Here is a 14578-nt window from a genome sequence, read left to right as displayed (position 1 = left end):
AGGTTGACAATCCTTTGGAAGAAGCTATTAAATTTTTAACACCTTTAAAGAACTTGGTAAAGAACAAAATAGAAACCCATCTTTATGCCTTTGAAATTTACTTCAGGAAAGGTAAGGAAACCTGTGGGCAGCCTCTGATTATTTTTGTTGGGGGATTATATTTTTTATTTTTATTTTATAAAGAAGAGAAAATGGTAAATGCCATTATGAAACTTGTAACAGAGATTGACATTATTTCCTTTTCTGCTTTAAAGACAAATTCCTTTTGATGTTGCAATCTGTGAAAAGAGCATTTGCCATAGACCCAAATCATCCTTGGCTCCACCAGTGTTTGGTCCGTTTCTTTAGTGCAGGTAAGTGTGTGTGTTTCTATATTGTATACCGTCACCGTTTTCTCTGCAGCATCTAATGGTTACAAGGATCTCTGATGTGCACCTGCAATGCTATACATGCATACACACACACACATACATACATACATACATACATACACACATACATACATACATACACACATATACACATACATACACACACACACACACACATACATACATACATACATACATACATACATACATACATACATACATACATACATACATACATACATACATACATACATACATACACACACACACATACATACATACATACATACAAGCTGCGGTTAATGCTAACTTTGTCTCTTTCCACCCGCAGTATCTGAGAGCAAAGAACTAAATGAATCCGTTAGAACAGTGTTAAAGCAAGAGATGAACAGACTGTTCGGGGAAACGAGCCCTGCAAACTTTAATAACACTTTCCTGAAAGAAAATATTGGCTCTATACCACACAGATTATCAGGTAGGTTCTCAACTTTACAGATGTTTTTATTGGGGAAACTCCAGTGAAAAAGCAGAGGTTTCCATTAAGATATTTATTAGCCAGTCCTCCAGAATCCCTAGTCACCATGCTACGGACTTGCTAGCCAGCAGCTGAATAGGTTCTGGTGGCTTCCTCGCATCCAGGGACGGTGACTACATTGCATGTGCACAGGTTTGTGTAGATTAGAGAGAGTCCTCTTCCTCATAATGCATTCAAACCGTGCACAAACGAAAGAATTCTTGTGTGTCTTTACCTTCTTCTTACATACAACGTTCTATGGCTGGAAGGCAACCGACACAAGGAGTCTGTCCCCGCTGATAGAAGACCACAAACACTAAGCTCTGCCTCCTTAGTAAATCTCCACTCTACAGCTATCTGTTGGCTAAAAATGGAAGGAATAAGGAGGACATTAACACGTCTCACTGAAATGCATGAGCATCCATGTTTTAGTGTCATTCAGTTTCTGGGAATGTGAAGCTGCTAGTCCAGCTTGTCCTGATCGCAGCTGCTCTATTTGGCCTTTGTCTGACACGTGGAACCCTTATACATTTCTGAATACTCTCACATTGTTTAGACATTACAGGCCTGTAAGTGCAGATCCAGGTACATGTTTGAGTCTTATTAAGAATGTCTTTTTTTTTTTTTTTGTTAGCTGCCAAAATGATGTATTATCTGGACCCTTCTAGTCAGAAGCGAGCAGTGGAGTTGGGCACGGGATTGGATGAATCGCTTACGAACAGAAGCCTCCAGGTATATGATTTGTTCTCCCTCACAATGAGTAAAGGTACATTCAGACGAACGTTCATAACCTCTGACGTGAGAATCTGCAATTTTTCATGTCCGAGGTGCACCCGTGCGGGGCGCTTTGTCATGGTTCCCCCATGGAGGGATGCATGACACGCGGTAAAATATGCCATGTCCTATTTTTTTATGGACCCTTCGCACGCTCCGTTGAAACAATGGTCGTGTGAGCGTCCCCATTGAAGTACATGAGTCTGTGTGACGGCCGTTGTTTTAACGGCCGTCACACAGACCACATATATGCTTGTCTGAATGAGCCGTAAAGTTTTTGAATATTTGGTTTGTCTACATTTAGTCCGTTTTGTGAATTATGAAGCAAATCCTGCTTAGGCCGGCTATAGATTTAACAATGTTTCACACAATAAAAAAAGGTGTTTTGAATTTTTTTTGCAATTGTAATGTTCGCCTGAAAAGCGGGAATACATAAAAAGATATTTGATCAGGTCTCATTGGCGCACACAGACCGTGGGTACAGAATATGCTGTTGCCACTCTTACTGTTGTGTAGCAATAAGAATTAAAGTGTTGGCTCCTCCCACAGGATGTTCCGCTTCCTAGAGACATTTAACGTATTCAGTCTTGGCTTAAAGGGAACCTGTCACTAGCATTTCACCTATTGAACTCACCCATTGCTGAACGCTACTGTCAAAAGTTCATTGCCGTTATCCCCGCACCTAAACTCCTCCGACAGTAAATAACGGTCTGCAAATATTTTGCACCTTTTCTGGTAATCTGTCTCACTCGTTCTTCTTATGCCCGCCAACCGCCGAAAACTGGCCCACCCTGAATACCAAAATCTCATCTGAGCACTCATGCCCCGTCATGTATGGTATGTTAGCTACTGTGCATGTGCCGCTAGGATTTCCCATTGTGCGCACGCACCAGAACAGGAAATCGATACGCAAGCGTGGGATTTCATGTGTGCTGGGGGAAGGCGAGGAGCTGTCAATCAAAAGTAAGGAGGCGGGGTTAACTCTGAAAGGCTTGAGGCATGAATATATGACTCTTTTCAACTGAAGATATGACTTCTATGACCATTCGCATACAGCGCACTAAAAAAATGGAATACTAAAGGTGCAGAGCTACTTAGAAGATAATTATAGGTTACATAAAAATAATTTTTCACCAACTACCACCATGTGTTTCAGGTTTAATAGGTGAAATGCTGGTGACCGGTTCCCTTTAATGTCCATAGGTTGCATACGCTCCTCCTTCTACAGAAGACTGCCTTTGCTTTTGCTTTTTTTTTTCCCCTTTCGTTTTTTTTCTCTAACCTTTTTTAGCTAGGAAATGGTCGAATCTGACCGTGCTTTCCCTTCTAATGGCTGGCGCACGGAGTCTATCTTGCTGCGCTGATGTCGTTCTGACAGTAAAGTCAAGAGTGCAAGCTTCTCTGTCGCCCTTCAGCTTGAGGGTCACCCAACCTTGTCAGAGGATGTCACACAGATGGAGGTGTCAACTATATTTTAGGGGCAAAGGTGGCCTTCCCTGGGGTATAAGTATGGTAAGCCCAGTCTTCCTGGCCACCCTCCCCCACTATGTGGCAGATCCTCCATCTCTTGCATACGGCCCACGGCAGCGTTGTTTTTTCAGCTGCCATCTTAGCCCTCCTCCTGTGTTTTGTGGGCAGGTATCTCAGTCCTCTCTGGTGCACAGTCATGATGCGTGATGGGCAGGCCTTCTTCTCCCGCTCTGCTGCTCTTTTCAGTTAGATCCGTCAGGGACGCCGGACCACCTGCTGGGCACTGCTGCTGTTTGCTCTAGGACAGCACCACGCTCGCTGTAATCTGGTAGGATCAGCCCATGGGGACATTTTTTTCCCTCAGGCCCCCTCTTCTGACTCTGAGCCAGTTACTTTTCAGTTAGGGGCTATTAACCCAGCAGCATCTGGGTAACACTGGGTGCCATTACTCCCTTTATTAAAGGAACAGTGTCACCCCAAAAAAAAATTTAATATCAGTTTGATGTTAGTGTTTTATTAAAAACGTTTGTATGTGTTTGTGTGTTACTTTTTTTTATTTTTACACTTTTTCTTCCCTATGGGGGCTGCCATTTTTTTTTCCATTTCTGTATGTGTCGATTAACGACACATACAGACATGGAATACGGCAGCTCCAGTCCATAGGAGTCAATGAACGGGACCCGTCCCATTGACTTTGCACTATGGCTCTGTCCTGCGCAGACGCAGGTCAGAGTCAGACAGAGCAGAGCAGCTGTTTGCAGGGAGAGAGCAGGCGCCATCTTGAAGACCAGCTGCACTGCAGGTAAGATGTGTGTCTCTGCATGTCCCACTCTCTACCTCACAGACCCCCGCTCTCGTGACCCCCGACGCCCCTCCCCCCCGAAACGGCCCCTCCCCCCCCGAAACGGCCCCCCCCCTCCCTCCCTCCCTTGTTTGAAGGACACACGATGAAACTGTACTGGGAAAGCCCTGAACGATAAATCTCTAGTTGTGCTGAGACTGTTTGGGGATGTGACTAATGAACCTCTCAGTCTCAGCACAATTAGAGAGATTTACCGTTCAGGGGTCTGGGAAAGCTGGGTGACCACCATTACCCCTCCTACTGGAGTGTGATATTCATTAGTCACATCCCCAAACACACTCCACTAGGAGGGGTGATGGTGGTCACCCAGCTTTCCCAGACCCCTGAATGATAAATCTCTCTAGTTGTGCTGAGACTGAGAGGTTCATTAGTCACATCCCCCAAACAGTCTCAGGACAACTAGAGAAATTTACTGGAGTGTTTAGGGATGTGACTAATGAACCTCTCACACTCCAGTAGGAGGGGTAATGGTGGTCACCCAGCTTTCCCAGACGCAGATATAACCAGGAAAGGGCTGGATGGACGGGCTGAGGGTGCACAGGGTTTTTGGTGACCCCCTCTGTCATGTGATCGGACCTAGGTTACCGGTTCATCAGACGGGGTTCATGTGACTATAACTCTGTCCATAACAAGAGACAGTGCACTCAGGACAAGCCCTGCCCTCATGCCATAGTTGTGTGGTTCTGTCTGCGGTGATGGCGGTGGGTGGCTCTGACACCCGCCTCCCCCGTCGGGTCATCTCAGGACAGAAGGGGTGTCCGGATTGGAGACACAGCGCCGCACCTGTCCTCAGGTTGTGTCTGGTATTGCAGTTCACCTCCATTGAAGTGAATAGGACAGAGCTGTAATACCACACACGACCTGAGGACAGGTGCGGCGCCATGTTTTCCTGGACGACCCCTTTAAGACTTTTCCCGTGTGTGTGTGTGTGTGTGTGTGTGTGTGTGGCGCAGAGTGGAGTGTGCACGGGCGCCGCTGATACTTCATAGCCGCTTATCAGCTGTTTTGAAGAATCAGCGGCGAGAACACACACACACACACACACATCCCCCAAACACACACACACACACACATCCCCCAAACACACACACACACACACACATCCCCCAAACACACACACACACACACACACATCCCCCAAACACACACACACACACACACACACACATCCCCCAAACACACACACACACACACACATCCCCCAAACACACACACACACACACACACACACACACACATCCCCCAAACACACACACACACACACACATCCCCCAAACACACACACACACATCCCCCAAACACACACACACACACACACACACACACATCCCCCAAACACACACACACACACACACACACACACACATCCCCCAAACACACACACACACATCCCCCAAACACACACACACACATCCCCCAAACACACACACACACATCCCCCAAACACACACACACACACACACACACACACACACACACACACACACACACACACACACACACATCCCCCAAACACACACACACACACACACATCCCCCAAACACACACACACATCACCCAAACACACACACACACATCCCCCAAACACACAAAATCAAGTGTAATCAAGCGTTTTTATGTGGTTTTTTTTGCACGTAAAATGTGCACAAAATAAAACATGTCAAATACACGGCGTGTGAACCGGTCAACTGAAAAGTCATTCACTTCACTTTAATCATTCTAAGGCTGTGTTCACACGACCTATTTTCAGGCGTAAACGAGGCGTTTTACGCCTCGATTTACGCCTGAAAAGACGGCTCCAATACGTCGGCAAACATCTGCCCATTCATTTCAATGGGTTTGCTGACGTACTGTGCCGTCGACCTGTAATTTTATGCGTCGCTGTCAAAAGACGGCACGTAAAATAACAGCCTCGGCAAAGAAGTGCAGGACACTTATATACAGGACACTTCTTGGGACGTAATTTGATCCGTTTTTCATTGAATTCAATGAAGAACAGCTCCAAATTACGGCCGTAATTGACGCCTCGCAAAACGCGAGTACGAGTAATTACGTCTGAAATGACGGAGCTGTTCTCCTGAAAACAGCTCCGTCATTTCAGACGTAAATGCAGTTAGTGTGTGCACATACCCTAGGGGTATGTTCACACACAATGTTTTCAGCTGAAAAATCGGAAGCAGAACGCCTACAAGCATCTGCCCATTGGTTTCAATGGGAAATACGGCGTTCTGTTCCGACAGGGCGTTTTTTACGGAGGTATTTTTCCAAAAACGGCACGTAAAAAGATGCCCGACCAAAATGAAGTGCACATCACTTCTTGGGACGTTTTTGGAGCCGTTTTTCATTGACTTTATAGAAAAACAGCTCCAAAAACGGCCGTTAAACGCGAGTTTGATTAAAAAATAGCTGAAAATCAGGAGCGGTTTTCCCTTTGTTTAGTAAGCGTGTGAACATACACTTAGCCTTTTGGTGTGTCCTAGAACTTCTTCCAGCTGCAGAATCACACCCAATATGGCTGCCGGACACTGCTTAGCAATTTGAAGACACCTTTACCTGGCTTGTGAGGGGGGGGGGGGAGAGGTTCCCTCCCACATTTACAGCAGCTGTGAGTCGGGTTGCTTTGCCTTATTCACCTTGCTGTAATTCTGGGAAGTGCTCCCCCTGGTGGCCAACATTGGAAAACATGTCAAATTATTATTTAATTTTTAATACTTTCCACCATACGGAAAAAAAAAAAAAATACAGCAAAAAACTTAAAAATATAATAGAAATAAGTAACGACACTTAAAAAAAAAAAGGTTTAATTTGCGACGCATTCCCTTTAAGGGGACTTACTATCTTGCCTTCTGCAGTATCTCAGAGGACTCCTTGTTGCGAACATCCTCTGGTGCCAAGTCAGACACCAGAGTAGACTTCTCCCAGCAGGCAATCTTTATAACCCATTATAACTTTAACTGATGCTTCCTTCAATTGTGGCCTAAAATTCTCATGTGGTCTGACTACTCCTCTGTACGATGCTTGCCGGCCTCAAAGACATGCATCCTTGGCTCTGCCACCACCAGCATTATCTAGCGCTAAAGTGCCTGAATCTGAATGGGCTCCTTTCCTTTCCCGGGGGAGCATTATACGGCTTCCTTCACTCACAGGTGAAGTCTTGTCCGAAGAAGAAATTTCCGATTCCAACTCAGAGCTGGACGAGGAGCAGTGTTTCAAACTGTCATCTTCAGTGGACAGTTTCATAAAAGCGGTCCCAGACATGTTACAGGTCACCCCTTACAAGAGGAGGTGTGATTATTTTAAATCGGCGGTGGACCCTCCCATCTCTCACCTAGCTAAGACTACTACTATTCCCATGGCGGATGCAGCCTCATTCCGCAGTTCTTTGGACCGCCACATAGAGTCCTTCTGTAGGCAGCACTTTAAAGCTACTGGCTCGGCCCTGAGACCAATTTTTGCAACTGCTTAAAGGGAATCTGTCACCAGCTTTTCACCTATTGAGCTTTACTTATCCCTCGCTGGCCGTTGCTGTCAAAAGTTCATTGCCATTATCCCCTCTCTTAAACTTCTCCTCCGACTGTAAATAAGTCTGCAAACATTTTGCGCCTTTTATCGTAATAATCCGGTGTCCCTTTGTGCGCACACACCAGAAGAGGACATCATTGCACAAGAGTGGAATTGTGTGCTGGGGGAAGGCGAGGAGCTGTCAATCAAAAGTAAGGAGGCGGAGTAAACTCGGAAAGACTTGAGGAATGAAGATTTGACTCTTTTCAAACGAAGATTTGACTCTCTTATGCTCATTAGCATATAGTGCTGGAACACTAAAAAACTGAATACTAAAGCTACAGAGCCGACTAAGAAGATAATTATAGGTTATATAGAAATGATTTTTCACCCACTACCACCATGTATTGCTGGTTTAATAGGTGAAATGCTGGTGACCGGTTCCCTTTAAAGAGGCTCTGTCACCAGATTTTGCAACCCCTATCTGCTATTGCAGCAGATCGGCGCTGCAATGTAGATTACAGTAACGTTTTTATTTAAAAAAAACGAGTATTTTTGGCCAAGTTATGAGCATTTTTGTATTTATGCAAATGAGGCTTGCAAAAGTCCAAGTGGGCGTGTTTAAAGTAAAAGTCCAACTGGGCGTGTATTATGTGCGTACATCGGGGCGTGTTTACTACTTTTACTAGCTGGGCGTTCTGACGAGAAGTATCATCCACTTCTCTTCAGAACGCCCAGCTTCTGGCAGTGCAGACACAGAGCGTGTTCTCGAGAGATCACGCTGTGACGTCACTCACAGGTCCTGCATCGTGTCGGACGAGCGAGGACACATCGGCACCAGAGGCTACAGTTGATTCTGCAGCAGCATCGGCGTTTGCAGGTAAGTCGATGTAGCTACTTACCTGCAAACGCTGATGCTGCTGCAGAATCAACTGTAGCCTCTGGGGCAGGAAGTGAGTGACGTCACAGCGTGATCTCTCGAACACGGCTGTGTCTGCACTGCCAGAAGCTGGGCGTTCTGAAGGGAAGTGGATGATACTTCTCGTCAGAACGCCCAGCTAGTAAAAGTAGTAAAAACGCCCCGATGTACGCACATAATACACGCCCAGTTGGACTTTTACTTTAAACACGCCCACTTGGACTTTTGCAAGCCTCATTTGCATAAATACAAAAATGGTCATAACTTGGCCAAAAATGCTCGTTTTTTAAAAATAAAAACGTTACTGTAATCTACATTGCAGCGCCGATCTGCTGCAATAGCAGATAGGGGTTGCAAAATCTGGTGACAGCCTCTTTAAGTTTGCAGAGCCTCCACTGAATGTGTTTGTCAACTCAGTCCCGGTATTCTCTCTTGGGGCACCGCAAGAGGAGTTAGTGGACCTCTCCCATCAGCTCTCTAATGTGACTAAAGACTTCTTCGAGGGCTCTTTGGATGCAGAATGCCGTGTGGCCCACTCCGCTTCTATTGTTGCTACCCGCAGGACTGCCTGGCTTAAATGCGAGTCTGCCGACATGGCATCAAAGAGGTCCTTTAATTCTCTTCTCTTCACGGATTCCCGACTGTATGGGACCCGTGTGAATGAGATCGTTTTGGAAGCCACAAGGAGGGAAGAGCTCTCACCTACCTCAGACCAAGGTCCGTGGTGCCACGACCTCTTGAAAACCAGGATCTAGTATTTTGGCTTTTTTGTGGATTCCGCAGTCCGCAAACAACCAGACAACTGTTTCACCAGGACTCTTAAGAACAATCTCTTCTGGGTGGGGTCAGGCTTCAAGGATGTATGGGTGTGGAAAGTTATATCCTTCAAGTACAAAATAAAGTATGAACTTGCCACTCGACAGGTTTTTTTTGAGTCCACGCCAGTTCTGTCGCCTTCCTGGGCAGTCACCTTTTTTTAGGCAATACACTTTTTACTTGAATCTCTTTGTAGTTTCAAAAAAGGATGGGTCAGTTAGTTTCCACCTTGGACCTCAAACGTTCGAATTCTTACATCAAGGTCCGTCACTTCCACATGGAGTCCCTCCAATTGGACCAGGGGATTTCTTTTTTCTGTGGACATAAAGGACGCAGACCTTCACGTCCCCATTTGTTCATCACGTCCGCATTTTCTGTGCTTTGTGGCCCCCCACTACCATTATCAGTTTGTGGCATTTCTGTTCGGCCTGGAATCGGCCTCTCAGGTCTTAACCAATATTTTCTCAGTGATGATGTTGCTTCCGCACTGCATGGGTGTTTCAGACATCCCCTACTTGGACGAAAATCTTATAAAATTATCTTCTAGGGAGGGCAACCTGGCAAGTCTCCAGATCACTCTGGATTCTCTGACTCTATTTAGCTGGCTAATCAACCACTCCAAGTCTTGCCTGTCCTCTTGGCACAGGCTACAGACTCTGCGGTAAGGGGCCCCCGCCCCTATGTGTATAATAGTTCTGGGCACCACAGAAACGGAAGAATTAGATCCAGCGCTGTTTCGTTAAAAGGAAGTAATCCAACTTTTTTTCAGACAAAAGTAAAATCCACTAGGAGTTTCCGACAAATCACCTGTCCTTAGTCATGGCACAGCTGGATAAAGCTGACCTTTCCATGAGGCTTACAGGGTTAAGGGTAGGTGGCCCCCATTTTGGAGTTAGACCCATTCTACTAGGGGGGTTGGGGACTCCCAGGTTGTACAGGCATCTGTGGAGTGGATAACTGTCCTTACGTTTCTGACCCTGGTGATTGCCTAATGATGTCCCACTGTCTGTGGTAATTCTTGTCCAGCTCATTGGGGGACACAGCTCCTTCCGTTTGTTTGTTTTTTACAGTTGGTTATCCTTGGGCAATTTTCTTCTCTCTGGTTTGGATTATTAGTTCATTGCCTTGTTATTTTTCTTCTCCTACTGATTATGTACAGATTGAATTAGCTTAGTGTCTGTGGAAGGGTCCGACACTTTTAATAGTTAGTGTCAAGCCTTCTAGTGGTAACAGCATATACCCATGGTCTGTGTGGAGTAAATGAGAATAGGATTTTTTTTTTAATTTTTTTTTTTATGTTCGATATTGTACATCTACATTTACTCTCCAGGTATTTTCTCTAACAATGGTGAACGTTAAAGCGATTTTTTTGGGTATTTTCACTTGATGGCCTAGTAGGGCAGTGTAGCTCGTCTGGTACTGTAACTTAATTCCATTCTGTCAGCTGGCACAGCGTCACGGCCCCTTAGTTCTGCTGATTGCTTAAAATCGTCCTAGTATAGGCCATCAATTGACAACCCCTTTAAGCGTTCTGATCTATAAAGCACATTTACGTTGGTCAAGACCGTTTTGGCACCATAGACATAAATATCAGAATGCTAACGATAATTGTGTGGCCCATCGGAGACCACAGTGTTGAAAACCACTTGAGTTTGTATACATTTATATTGAATTGTATTACATGATGCATTTTTAGACTAAATTTACTGTATCTTGCAGACGTGTACTGAGGTTCTAGAAGCCTTGCGTGACGGCAGCTTAGGGGACAACAAAGAAGCTGCGGAGTTGTACAGAGCAAGTTGCCATAAGCTGTTCCCTTATGCTTTAGCTTTCATGCCGCCTGGATATGAAGACGACATGAGTATCACAATTAATGGAGATAGTTCTGCAGAACCAGAGGAACTGGCGAATGAAATGTGAACAGCTGATATCGAACAGACATTGGACCATATCAACAATCTAATATTTTTGTCACGCACCTGCTGTATTGCTCTAACTTATGTGGAGATTGAAAGGAGTAAAAGAGTTGTTGCCTTTAAAGATTGTTTTTACTTTTTTTTTTTTTAAATGTAATCTATCCTGCGGCAGAGAAACATACAATGTATGACGGGATATGGTTGGAGAGTTCTTATAATGAACCTTTTGCTGCTACAATTTGAAGAGGGAATAAAAGATGAATAAAATTATGTTTTTAAAATGAATAATTTATGGGCACGATAAGACGGTGTTACGGTGGTCAGAGCAGGTGTGTGGCAGAAATATTACTTCCCCCATGTATTAAGATCTCGGACAGCGCGCTCCCAATAATGTCAGAGGGGCCTACAGCATAAAGTGGGCTCTGCAGGCGCCTCCGACGTTGCGCAGGGGCAGGTTGCTGTTTTAGCACTGGATTTTTCTTTTTTTATTGTTGGCACAAGAGATATTCTGGGCTTTCCAGGTAAACTGAAATACTTCACACGAAATGTGGTTTGCGGATACATAGAAAGGAAGTGCGATCTACATATGGCCTATTATAAGAGGAGTATCCTGAGAACGGAGGACTTTCAGCAAAGTACAGTATGGTGACCCTCTCTGGATACTGAATTTGTGCTTGCACAAGATGTTTTTTTTTTTTACAATTTTTGATTTTTGTCTATTTTAGAATAACCTATTTGAGAGAGACTTGAGTTATGATCTTTACTGTTTAAGATAAATTCTAGACCATACCCAACCATTTTAAAAATGTTCTTGCCAAACATGTCAGAACTATATTGCAAGTATCAAAAGAAATCCTGCACTGTGTTGTGGCACCAGCTGAACGGGTTGTCAAGGACTCTGGCCTGGGTTTTCTTAGAAGAGAAAAAAAAAAAGTGTCATGGGGTGTGATCCATAGCTGGCTTGGTGAAGAGGGGATTGCCGTTGGGTCTGGTGGTCTTTGGAGACGTCAGCAGGCCTTGTTCATATTATGCAGATAACGTAACTGCAGTTTAGATACCTCTGGATTTTTTCCACAGTGGCAGGTTTGTAATACTTGAAGCCCTTTTATTTCTAAGATGACTTTCTTGCTCAGTTATGAGAGAGGATCTATGCTTTGTATTGGAGCAACAGATACTGGATTCCCTTCTTCCAATAGCAGACCAGCTTCTTATCTCTGCAGATACTTCTGTCTTTTCCTTTTTGTTGTCAAACATAAGGTACCAAATATAATGCAATAAAACCTTTTGAAAAACAACTGACGAGTCGAACCACTTGGTGACCGGGTTCTGGACATCTGAGGTTATAGCTGGGACTATGGGACTGTGCGGTTTGATGCAAACACATTCTACAAGACTGATCACCGAAATATTGCTGTCTTCTCATGACTATTGACGGTCTTTCTGGCTACTCATAACTGGATCCTAATGGCCATGCACGCAATGTACTGTGAGATCCGTAGCTTGAGCGCTCACCCTGCAACCTATAGAGGCATTCTCGTTTTCACCTCAAACACATCTTTAAGGGCCTGTTCACATCACCGTTGCCCTTGCGTTGAGGGGTTCGGTCGGAGGTTTCTGTCCGGTTAACGCCTCAACGGAGAGGCAAATGGGAAAACCTTAGCTTCCGTTTGCATCACCATTGATATCAATGGTGACGGAAATGTTGCTAAAGGTTTCCGTTTGTCACCGTTGTGACAGAGTTCTGTTGTTTTGACAGAATCTACAGCGCAATCGATTGTGTTATTGATTCCGTCTAAAAACGACACAATTTGCAATAGAATTCTGGCATATTTTGCTTGGCAAATCTCGCTCACAGTCAGGATAATTGAATCTAGAGAACTCTTCCTGTTGTTGTCCTACTGACATAGGTGCTCGGCTTGTCAGGACTCCCTACTGTAATGAGATGTGTCAGTTGTACATAATATGGAGAGGTTTTCAGCCTCTGGATGTAAGCAAGAATATTCCATTCATTTACAGCAAGCAGATATCTTAAAAATGAGGAATTGACACACATTAAATAGGTGCTGAACTTTTTATTATACACGGAGTTCCTCATTGACATACAACTTTGGCATGCTGCCTCCAAAAAAAAAAACGCACGTAAGTTAACCTGCGGTGTGGTTTCTTCAACCGCAGCTTGTCAATTAATGCTGCAGAATCGCAGCTCTTCTTTTGCGGGTTTTTCCATTGAATTCAATGGGGTGCTTAAACCCGCAACAAAGTGGTGTGTGTTGCGATATTTGATTCCGCCGCAAAAATCGGAAGTAAGAAAAAATAAAGTTATAATTACCCAGAGTTCTCTGCTTCTCCAGTCCAGCCTCCCTGAATGACGTAGCAGGCCATGTGACTGCTGCAGCCAATAACAGGCTGCAGTGGTCACATGACCTGCAACGTCATCCAGGGAGGCTGGAGCGGACGTCCGAGGAGAAAGGGGTTAAGTATGTGCGATCATTTACGCAGCAGAATTTATGCCCGAATAAACGCACCACAATGTGGTGCGGGATTTCGGTCGGCGTTCTCTGTGGTGTTTAGGGCAGACATGCTGCGCGTCTTGATGCAGTGTATCCAACCTGAATAATCCCCAAAGGGGTTCTCTGGGACTTTAGTATTGAATGGGACTGGAACTACAATCCCAGGCACACTACGGAAGTGAATGGCACGGTCTGGTAAGTGATGAAGATGCTGCAGCATTCGTCGCTGTGGCTCATTCAGTCATATGTTGTTGACGACCTATCATAAGGATAGGCCATCAATATAACTCCCGGAGAACTCCTTTAACAGTGTATGAAGAATTCTGTGAACGGATTGATATGATGTGATATAGGGAAACATACGAAGTTAACGCAATCATTATAGCTCTGCTCCAGCACAGGGTTCTTCCGCAACTCAATATCTATGGTGGTTTTACACAGGACGATTATCGGGCAGACAAGTGTTCATATAACGCTCGTTGCTGATAATTGCCCTGTGTAAAAACGCTCGTTCATCTGCTGGTCGTATAGTTTTAAAAAAAGTAAAAGATTATAGTTGTCTGCAGCACCTGAGTAAACAGAGACACGCTGCCGACATGATAATAATGGATGGGGATGAGCGCTCGGAGTAACGACCGCTCGTCCCCAGCCACAGCTCTGTGTGACCGGAGCAAACTAGCGCTGATCAACGATGTCTCATTGATCGGCACTCGCTTTATCGGCCGGTGTAAAAGGGCCTTAAGGCTAGGGCTAACACTGCAACATCTTCACCTACAAGTTAGGGCATGTTTACACGGCCTATTTTCACCCGTTTTTCGGGCCGCAAACGGCTGAAAAATCGGAGGCAGAACGCCTCCAAACATGTGCCCATTGATTTCAATGGGAAAAACGGCATTCTGTACCGACGGGCCTTTTTTTTAACGT

General features: G+C 44.9%; 1 protein-coding gene across 1 annotated transcript in view; it reads left to right on the top strand.

The window, feature by feature from the left end:
* Nucleotides 1–12439, top strand: part of NAA15 (N-alpha-acetyltransferase 15, NatA auxiliary subunit) — an 86762-nt gene extending 74323 nt beyond the window's left edge. Inside the window, exons 16-20 of the mRNA XM_075860437.1 lie at nt 3–111; nt 255–353; nt 703–846; nt 1520–1617; nt 10948–12439. Coding sequence (XP_075716552.1) covers nt 3–111; nt 255–353; nt 703–846; nt 1520–1617; nt 10948–11148 — 651 coding nt within the window. The 3' untranslated portion in view covers nt 11149–12439. The remainder of the gene's footprint in view (nt 1–2; nt 112–254; nt 354–702; nt 847–1519; nt 1618–10947) is intronic.
* The last annotated feature ends 2139 nt before the right edge of the window (nt 12440–14578 follow it).

The sequence above is a fragment of the Rhinoderma darwinii genome, chromosome 1, assembly GCF_050947455.1.
Source record: "Rhinoderma darwinii isolate aRhiDar2 chromosome 1, aRhiDar2.hap1, whole genome shotgun sequence".
In the NCBI taxonomy this organism is placed as follows: domain Eukaryota; kingdom Metazoa; phylum Chordata; class Amphibia; order Anura; family Rhinodermatidae; genus Rhinoderma; species Rhinoderma darwinii.
This window is presented reverse-complemented; position numbering and strand designations above follow the sequence as displayed.